General features: G+C 44.2%; 1 protein-coding gene across 2 annotated transcripts; it reads right to left on the bottom strand.

Moving 5' to 3' along the window:
* Positions 1-1,807: 1,807 nt before the first annotated feature.
* GINS2 (GINS complex subunit 2) lies at positions 1,808-7,148 on the bottom strand. 2 transcript variants are annotated; one of them, XM_077309985.1, is made up of 5 exons: positions 6,918-7,148; positions 5,355-5,469; positions 4,470-4,569; positions 3,844-3,970; positions 1,808-3,182 (listed from the first exon to the last, which is right to left on the bottom strand). In XM_077309985.1, the coding sequence occupies exons 1-5, from the start codon at positions 6,930-6,932 to the stop codon at positions 3,057-3,059; spliced, it is 483 nt and encodes a 160-aa protein (XP_077166100.1). In that variant the 5' UTR covers positions 6,933-7,148; the 3' UTR covers positions 1,808-3,056. The 2 variants fall into 2 exon arrangements, with proteins under 2 accessions (XP_077166100.1, XP_077166099.1); XM_077309984.1 differs by having other exon boundaries at positions 6,843-7,147.
* Between the last annotated feature and the right edge of the window lie 3,478 nt (positions 7,149-10,626).

Here is a 10,626-nt window from a genome sequence, read left to right as displayed (position 1 = left end):
AAAAGGGAAAGCCGCCCATTTCCCCCCTCTGACGATACCTATTGTCACCTATTAGCCTAGACAACAGAGCTCTGCTCGTTTATCACTGAATCCAATCTATTCCACAAAGGCTTTTTACCAAAAGGCAGAAAAGAAACCTATACCTTTGGTTTATAACAAAGCTGGAGTAGAGGACACTGAGAAGCATCCAAATTTAAATGAGGGACCACAGCAAAACTTGCTTTGCAGTGGCTAATCTGGTTTCGGTTTTGAGCTTTTTTCTGGGTTTTAGGAGGAAGCTTTTTCAGTGTATTTACATGCAGCTAACTATGGCAGCAGCTCACAATCAGTAACTAGCATATCAAATGGACTGCAGCACTGGCAATATGGGAAGGTCCAATGCCTCTGAAAACAAACGCTCTGAAGTTCTTAGAAATATGTTACGATAACATCAGTGTTGCTCAATTTAACTTCTGACCAAGTACTTTAATATCCAGTTTTACAACTTAAGGTGTAAATAGGGCAATTTGGCTGTTTCCACATACTTCCTCCAACAGCTGGGGGTGGCAGGATTTCTTCCAAGTCAGCATGGATCACAGCGTTTGCTTCTCAATTTTGCCAATGGTGGGGTGGGGTAGAGGAACATGAGTGTATGAACAAGGAGGCCATTACACTCATCCCCCCAAAATAATTGCACTATGCATAGCTTTTATTACAAATTAGTTGTGTGGGGTAGACTTTCTGGGAAGATGTTCTAAATACATTGCTTCAGTTTTGCAAGCTCAGTAGGAGGTGAAATTTACCAGAAATAATATGCACTTGAATTCATCCAAACTTGATTAAGTCCAGCTTTCAGTCAATGATATATAAACTGCTAGATTATTCAGAACATGTTTTGAAATACTCCTCTCTCCTTCATGCAATGCAAATACGTTAAATCTGAGTTAGGTGGTATTGTTAGGAAATTGCATTATTGTCCCTCCCACTGTCCTTGAAATGTTCTCTTTTCCTTCTGATGATGGAATACCTTCCCTTCCATTCCACCAAGTCTTGCCCCACTGCTTAAATTCTCAAACTACCATGTTTGGTCTCCTTTGCCTCCAGGGCTATGCCGCTTGGTTGTTTGTATGTACCGTGCAGAATTTCTAAAGCCAGAGCATGAGGGGACAGCAGGAAGCTAAAGCCAGGCCTGCTGGGACAGTTTAGATGCTGTGAGACAAACCTGTTCTAAGTGTACTTGTTTGAATTAAATGTAATGTAATATATTATTTGTTGAATGTAGTAATTAGGTATTTATGAATATATTGCTGTAATTTCTGACAACATCCAAAAATAAAATGTTCCTAAATCATGACAAAAGATTATTGTCCCAGGCCCAGTGGTGGATAAAGTTCCCCAGGCACAGAATAAATTCAAAATTCTGCTTAAGAGTCCTTTGGAAGACATACGTCAAACCTTGGCAGCACAATTGTTCAACGGCTTTACAGCCACCCTTATGATGTAATTGGTATCAGAGGGTTGCTTTTACCTCCTATTTTAACTGTTATGCTAGAAACTCGCAGCAAACCAACAAACAGCATTTACAACTCAAATGAAATACGGTGTGATTGTTTACCATCTTAAATGATACTATCCTCAACTGATAAAACTAAGACACGCGGCCACTTACATTTTAGGAGTTAGGAGAGAGAATTGATAGGACAGCCTTTAAAAAGCCAGCTGCACCAATGGACCAGAGATCATACACTGAGTCCTCAAAAATAGATATGGTACACAAATTTACACGTTTTCTACTGCCAGACCAATAAACACACACTACACAATCAACTCAGAAAAAAAGTTTTAAAAGGTAATGAACTGAAATTATATTGAAAATCTGCAAACACTCAAGCAATGTTTGATAAAGGTCATTAAAGGTAAACAAAATACTTTGAAAGAGGAATTCAGAGGCTAACGAAATTTATTAAAAATGCATTTATGAGCCAGGACCCACAGTTCCTTGAAGAGCAAGTTAATTTAGTGTTGAGATTTGTTTTTAAACAGAACTATTCCTATTCCCTGGATAGCCAGTAGAGGTCAGAATGTCATAGCCTAAAATGTCTCTCCCTCTGCAGAGGCATTTGAAAGGTGCCCTGCTTTCTTTTTCATTTCCTTTTATGGAGTGTGTATGCCACACAGGTAGCAGTAGTCACTATACGATTCATATCCTAAGCATCATCAGCCAGTGTATACTTATGTGATTAATACAAACAGATTCTGGCTGTGGAGATAAGCTGTTTTGGCACAGCAGCAGTACATTTCCCACAAGAGAACTGAAAGCAGAATGCAAAGCAAACAAAGTGATGCACCTTCTCTTTGTGGCTCCATTTCCCACAGAATACAGGTTCATTTTCACTCATCCCACATACAGCTGTGCATTTCACCAACTGCTGTCAAGGAAACCACAGAAAGTCCTTTATCTCTAAGGACAGCTGACAAATAGACTCCAGCAAGTGGTAGCACAGTAGAAGCACTATGCCCTGCTGAAGAGATGAGTTCGCAGTTGCATATCATTCCTCAGGCAGGCCTTCAGGGGTGCTGTGCAGCCAGGTGTTTAAAATAGTCTCATTCTGTCATCTCTCCCAGATGTTTCAGAATGTTTGAATATACTGAGGCACTGGATCCTTGGAAGAGGGAACTGATTTGTTTTCTTCATCTATTTTTAGACTCATAGTAAAATAGAATAGCAAGGAAGCAAGACTGCAGCAACGAGTTGCATCAAATTCATCTTGGAATAACAGCCAAATGGGTAACACCAGTTGTTTGTCGAGGATTTTGTTGCAGCAAGGGTACACAAACTCCACAAATGCTGAGAAGACACCCATCTGCACCACTAGCGGTCGGGATCCAGCTATGAAACCAGCCTTGTACTTCCTCACAAGTCCAGGTCATCAAGGATGGAATTGCAGAGAAATCTTATCTAACAGCCCATTCCAGATTTCAAAAAAGCTTTACAGCATTGCTTTAAGGAAGTGTTCTCTTAAGACTCCGGAAACTGCTCAAATACCTGGCCTCCTTTTCACTGAGGATTTTATCTGTCAAAAGTCTTGGGACTGGGCACTCTCTCCCGGCTGGAGATTTGTACGTAGCTTGTACATGTGATCTAAAGCTTGGGTAAGGAAAGCCCCAGTGGCGTTGATTTCCATCAGAGTCAGGTTATCCAGCTTAGAAGAGAAAAGGAATAGAAGTTACAACACAATATTGACAAAGTTCATAAAGGTGTGATAACATTCAGAACAGAACATGCTAGCATCCTTCAAATTTCAAGCTTACAAATTTCTAGAGAGCTGAATAGTAAGAGCCTAAAGCGAATATATCTAAAGAGATCAAAAGAAATTTAGATGTTGTATATGACTACAGAATAGATGGTTAATATCATTCATTTTATCTTGTATCCTCAGTCCTTAGCACATGGTCCCCAGATACCATAAAGTACCCAGTTCATTTGCTGTATTCCAGTCAGGAGTTCTCTTAATGGAATGGACATTTCAGATCCTCAATACTAGTAACCACATAGCGGCCAAAGTCCAAATGGACACAAACACAAGATCCAACCTTGTGTAGAGGTGCAACCAAATAGCAGCCTTAGAGCCATTTCACATATTTCATACTATGAAAACATTCAGTCTTATTTCCAGAGAAGATATGCAGCTACTTCTTTATGCACAAAAGTGGCAGAGTACATAGCTTTGCACTCAAACATTTAAATGTGCCTCCTGTATTTGGGGTTGAGTGTGTATTATGTCACTTCTCCAGGAATTCCTAGTATATGCACATGTGGCAAAATCAATACATACTACTTCAAAACCCAAAGATTTCTCTTACCCTGGCATGGGCTTCCTGCTGCCTCACAAAGCTATCTGCAGACAACCGGAGCTTTGCTATTCGAGTATCCCAGGTATCTTTAACCAATGTTCGGATTTCATCTGCTTTTGGAATATTGTCCACAGCACTAAAGGAGAAAGAAAATAGATCACAAAGAATCAATGACTACATCGGTCCCATTCTAAACAAACAGCAGAGGTCTATTCTTTTTAATCTCAAACTGTAGCACAGATGTGTGCGTTCTACCAGATAGCTACTGGATCAGCATATTGAATTCTTATGTAATATTTACACTATTTAATTGTTCCTCAACATAATTTTAAATTGCTAAATGTTATCAGTAAAACACATATTACCACAAGCTAATTAGTGGAATTGTCCATGGGGTCGCGATGGGTCGGACACGACTTCGCACATAACAACAACAAATTAGTGGAAATTTCTGCATTTTGTAATTAGTCCACACAGTCAATGATAAGGCCCCTAAATTTTCCTTTGCTGACATAAGAACCTATCCAGCAAAAAACTTTCCATAACGAGTTATAGCTTCCAAATAAGATGATTATTTGTTAAGTGTCACAAGAGTAACTATAATCTGCATTTGTGACAATAAGAGACCTACTAACTAGTTTAGCAGTAGCTTGGTTAATTCCATGTAGTAAGGGTTTGGCATGGGGGTAAAAGTGTCTTCTTTTCGTTCTTGGTCCCGGATTTGTTCCAGCTTTTCTAGAAAAAAATCAGAGGCACATTTTTTAAAAGGTAGCAAAAATTGTACCTACTAACCCTAAAGGATAAAAATACCTCAAAAGTAGTCAGCACTCTGAAGCAGTTCCCTCATCAAGGAAAGCCATTAATAGGTTTTGTCATTTAGCATTTTATTAAATGTGACTAAGAGCACCATATGGGAACCAGCACTTTGAAGCCCTAGTGAGGAGCTGTTTTCTACAAAATTGCAATAATCCCTCCTATTGTTGGCTTTCAGGAGGTGAAAAGATTACAGGATTGCTAGTACTGCAAAAGGCAAATCTTATGAGTAGCAGGTATGTCACAGGTACAATTCTGAGCTTGCACGTGTACACATTTCTGAGTATTTGCATACTTGGCAACTGCTTTTTAAAAATTGATATTCCTTTGGCCAGTCTATTGGTTTTATTCAGTTTTTATTCTATTTTTCCAAAACTAGACTGGCCTTAGCATTCCACAATAAAAGCCAGAGAGAACTGTTCAGAAAATTGCTCAGATTTGTAGAAGTCCTAATTTACAATAATCCATTTTAATTTTTCAACATTTATTCCATTATTTCCCAATAACAGTTGACTAATTTGGTAGTGACCACAAAAGTCAGATCTGATTAGTAAAATATCTCCTGATTACTATAACGGCTTCAAATAACCTGACAATTGTAATACCTTCAACAGCCCAGCACCAACAACCAAAGGTCCTTTCTCAAAGATTGCTTTGTTGATTTTAAAGGTGCCACTAGACTCAAACTATGTTCTAGTAGTTCTTACCAGCATCCATCCATTCCGGAGCTATCAGTCGACACTTCTGCCTCTGCTTTAGGTTTATAGCCAGCCATAGAGGAACTTGCACAGGCAAGCCAGGATTAAAAGGACCCAAGTCACCCTAAGAAATAGATTCACAATGTGAAGAAACATGCATGGAAAAGTCACAGATATTTTTTCCGTTAACCCCACTTTAAAAAAATTAAGCTAGCTTTTTTTCCTCTAGAAGTTCAGTGAATTTTTGAGAAGTGCTTTTGTATTTACTCTGTGGGTTTCTCAGCTGTTGGTAAACACAAGGATGGGGGTGGGGGGAGAGCAACAGACACTAGTACTTCAGAACTTCCTTGCAAGCAGAGGCTAGGAGGAAGAAGGAAGAACAGCTGGAAGATGCTGTAGAATGACAAATCTGAGTTTCCCTCTGCATAATAAACACAGTGGACATGCAAGGCAGTCAACTGATCAAATGTGGAGGCCCAGATGAGGAGAGAAGGGAAAAGCCATCAGCAACTGCATTTAGCCTTCTTAAGTGCAGCATAAATGAAAATGAAAAAAAGGTTCCTTATGAGCTGGCCCCACTGTTTAAAACTTTTGAGAAACTTAACTAGTGATGCTGAGCACGGGTTTTATGCAGGAAATGCATCCCACCCAGCTCCCTCTCAATGTCAGAAGGACTTCACAGAACCAAGCAATGCCTTTATTGGCGTGACAAAAGAAAAGAATACCGAATTTTATTTTTTGTTTATTCTTTCCTTTTGTTACGCCAATAAAGGCTTTGTTGTTGCTGCTGAACCAAGCAACAAGGCTCGGTCTCCTTGTTCCAGGTAAAGGCTTTTTAGAGACCTGAAGAAAAATCACAGGAGCCAAACAGAAGGCAGAGAAGTCCAGGGGAGGAGGATGCCTGGATAGAAACACACCACAGAGGTCGAATATGCAATCCGAGGCTGGAGAAAAGCAACCCTGGACTTCTTCTCCCCTCAACCTAAGGAATGCAGAGGAGGACACCAAGACCAGGGTTGCCAAGCCTCCAGGTGGAGCCTGGAGACCTCCCGCTTTCACAACCCATCTCCGGGCTGCAGGGGTCAGTTTCCCCCGTGAAAAAGGCTGCTTTGGAGGAGGGGGGGGGGGCTCTGCGGGATTATTATTATTATTATTTAATTTTTAGACCGCCCTTCTCCCAATAGGTCTCAGGGCGGTTTACAACATAAATAGTTAAAACACAATAAAATCCCCATAAAAACCCGAATTAAAAGTTACATATAACATATCACATAACATATAGCGGCGGTGGTCACAATTCTGATCTTAGTTCAGCCTGTTGGAGAGAATAATGTTCAGAAGAATAATGAGAGTAATGTTCGGACCCTGCCGAGCCCCTTCCCCAGGCCTTTCCCAAGCTGGAGTTGGCAACCGTGCCCACGCCAGTTCTTCACCCGCTTTCGCCGCCTCAGGACGCGTCTCCCCTCCGCCTGTCCCGCCGGCCCTTCGCCCACCCACCCCGATGAGGTAAATGCGGTCCAGGCTGAAGTTGGGGATGACGGTGACCAGCTCCTGCTCGGCCAAAAACTCGACTTCGGCGGGCTCCATCGCCGCCCGCGCGCCCACAGAGCGAGGCTTTCCCCGTCGTCTTCTTCGCCGCCACGTCCACCGAGCTGAGGGGAAACGAAGGCCGCGGCTTCCCCCCTCAGAGATTCCCCGCGAGCCCGCGCCCTTTCACTCAAAGGGCGCGTCTGAGGTAACGGCGGCTGCCATTGGTCGGGAGGCGAAACAAGTCCCGCCCACACGCGCGGCGCTTTCGAATCGTCCCGGCTTTCCCCCGCGCGCTCTGACTGACGCTCCCGCTCTTCCTGCGGGAACTACCGCTCTGATTGGCTGTAAGGAAAAGAAAGCCCCGCCCACAGGATTCAGCCGCTTCCCGGAGTCTCGTTCACGCCCCCTCATGGGGTAACGGCGGCCACCATTGGTTGGAAGATAAAACGTACTACGCCCACAAGCGCCACGCGCGCTGCAACGAGAGTCGGGGCAGGAGAGGCTGTTGATTGGATGGGGGAAAATTCTTTCTTGTCCCTGATTGGTCCTTTCGGCAGACATTTGTGCAGTGCGATTGCGGAAGAGATGAAGGACGGATGCAAAAAAAGCGGGAATTGAAGACGAAGGGGGGAGTGGCGTCTCTGAATACAGTGGGCGATTTTGCGCCTTTAAAAAATGCCAAAAAATTAAAAATTAAAAAAACCCAAATGCACACAAAACAAATATGCTGCATATCATGTCTATTTAAGGACAATCCTGAAGGTGCCACAAGACCAAGAGTCTGCTTTTATTTTGCATTAAATAATGTTTCCTCCGGTTGATCAGTTACACCCAGGCTGACAAACCTGCAGTTATTTTTAGAATATGTCATAGCTGTATACTCCTGGCGTGCAGACACAAGGCGCATAACGCGTGGGAAGAACTCACACACCTAGGGTTGCCGGCCTCCAGGTGGGACCTGGGGATCTCCTGGAATTACAGCTCATCTCCAGTCAACAGATCAGGAAAAAATTAATGCTTTGGTTGGTTCCCAACCTTCAAAGCATGGCTGGATTTGTCCTGGGATTTTGTGTGCTCTCCAGGCAAAAGCAGGGATGCCAGGTCCCCCTGGCAACTGGCAGGGGAGGGGGGATATACTAGGAGAAAAAGGAGGGCCCAAGCCACATTACTGATGTTGCACATGAAGTGTTGTCGTCATGCTACAACATCTCTGTGATGCTCTAATATTTGGGCAAATACTCTATGGTAAAAACAGACATTGCTTGTGTGATGACATCACTTCCTGCGCAATGCCAGCCACCTGGCCCGGGACTTCTGCCTTCTGCAAAGTCCCCTACTGGCCCCTACAGCTTATTGCTGGCTAGCGTGGGAAGGACCTGGTCGCCTGGAGGGCTGCTTTGGAGGCGGGACTCCCTAGCATTAGACTCCATTGAGGTCCCTCCCCTCCCCAAATCCCATACACTCCCTGCTCCACCCCCAAAGTCTCCAGGTATTTTCCCACCCAGAGCTGGCAACCTTCAACCTAGGTGACAGAGATCAGTTGATATGGAGAAAATTTTACCCTATGAATGCATATGTTCCTCCTTAAGCTCCATCCCCCAAATCCCCATAAGTCTCCCAGCGTGGAGGTGGCAACCCTACACTCCACCATTCCACCAGTGGCCAGAGGAGACCGTGCAATCCTGATTCCCAGCTGTACATACAGTATGTGTTGAACACACAGGCTCCAGGGTTGCCAATTCCTGGCTGGGAAATTCCTGGGAATTTGGAGGTGTGGTTTGAGAACAGGAGAACATGTCCTCTGCGAGGACACGATGCCATACAGTCCACCCTCTGAAGGAGCCATTTTGTCAAGGGGGAACTGATCTCAGTCTTCTGGAGATGGGGTGTCATCCAGAAGATCTCCAGGTCTTGCCTGAAGGTTGGCAACCCTGTTCTATGTGGAAACTACAAAGTGTAGCCACAACCCCTCTTCCACTCTACATTAATGTCCTGAACGCATGTTAGGGTTGCCAGACTTACAGCGTGCGGGTTGCCAACCTCCAGGTAGTGTCTGGCCATCACCCAGAATTACAAGGGATGATCACACCATCGTGATCAAGTCCCCTGGAGAAAACAGCTGGTTTGGAGAATTAATTCTACCAACTCCCCAGGGTCCACACCCCCCTGCAAATTCCTAACTTGGAGTTGGCAAGCCCTATCTGACAAGTGCCTTGCTCTGCTTCCTTCTGCATTCTCTTTACATTTGTAATTGGTCTAGAATGTTGTTCTTTTCATCATGGAATATCCCCCCCCCCATCCCTTTTGCACTGCAGATAAGAAAACGCTGCTGCTATTTTATTTTCTTAATGGGTAGCCAGGATGAGGGCCACTTCATGCACGCACCCCACCCCTTGCCAGCTTTTCGCCTCCCTTGCTAATTGGCAAGAGCCCCCCCCCGGCAACTTCCAGATGCCCTCCGAATCAAGAAGCGCTTAGGGGGGGGAACCAAGAACAAACAACCCCCTCGAGGCGCACTTCAAAGACATATTAATGTCCAAAGTTCTTCCTCGGAAGAGGCGAGGCAGGAAGAGGAGAAAAGGCTTTTATCGAGGAGTGATTTAGAGCTCTGTCAGCGGCGCTGTTAGGTTGTCGGGTTGCCATGGGAACTGAAAGCCTTCAAACAATATTAGTGGTGACAGGTCTGCTTAATATCCCCATCCCTGCGACCCTCTTCAAAACGCTGCCTGGCCTGCTTGCTTTTATGTCCCAGCAGCCGCCTTGATGCTAGGAGGAGGGATTCCGCAAGGCCCAGCATCTGGGCTAATCGGCCCAAATCACACTTTGCATGCATGGAGCCCTGATTTCCGCCTTCCCTTCCACCGTCGTGCCTTCGATCCGCACAGGCCTTGCTTCAAAGGAAGCACGGAAGGGTCCGCTGATTGCCCTGGGCCCCCTTCATGGCATGAAGAATAAAAATGAAAAGGGGATCACAGGAGAGCAGCAATCCCCATCCTGTTCCTGTCATCTTGTTAGAGCGACGGTAGCCACACGGCTGTCCGCTTATTTCTTTTTCTGACATCCTAAAAAAATAATAATAATAAAATAAAAAAAATCCCCCAGGGAGAACAGGCGAATGATGGTGACACCTTTTCTTTTGGTTTTTGTTTTTTTTAATGAAAAGTTAATTTAGACATCCAATTATTCCCTAAGGGAGTTCTCATCCAGTTGCCTGCTTGTTTTTTTTTTTAATGTGACCTGAATCTGTGAAGCCCACCAAATAATTTCGCAAGTCAGAAGGTCTCTGGAGGTGTCCCTGCAAACTGCCTGGGAGAAGGAAACAGGAGGCTACCCAAAATTAAAAGCTCTTTGTGAGATGAAATGAGAATTCCTCCAGAGGGAATTATCTTGGGCACAGAGATAGGCTGGGTATTGCAACGCTGTTAGATAAACAGATCAATAGCTCAGTATCTTTTCCAGGGGCAAATCTCTGCTTTTAAGGCAATAATAGTTTTTCCAGCCAAAACCAAGAGGAACAGAGTGGAGGAAGCTTCTAGATCATTGGACCGCATTTGCCAAGGGGCTGCCCCTGTGTGGGATCCAGAGCTTTGGTACTGGAACGTAAGTCAACATATATGGCCCCATCAACTGATACATGTTTAACAATTTAAAAAATATATATTAAAATTAATTAACCCACCCATTCACCCCTCCAGGGCCATCCAGAACCTGCTTTAGTCAGATCAACCCCCTGCTTCAGCCATTCAGGAAG

This window comes from Paroedura picta, chromosome 14, assembly GCF_049243985.1.
Source record: "Paroedura picta isolate Pp20150507F chromosome 14, Ppicta_v3.0, whole genome shotgun sequence".
NCBI classification, from domain to species: domain Eukaryota; kingdom Metazoa; phylum Chordata; class Lepidosauria; order Squamata; family Gekkonidae; genus Paroedura; species Paroedura picta.
Note: the sequence above shows the minus strand (reverse complement) of the source record. Positions and strands in the feature narration are given on the sequence as shown.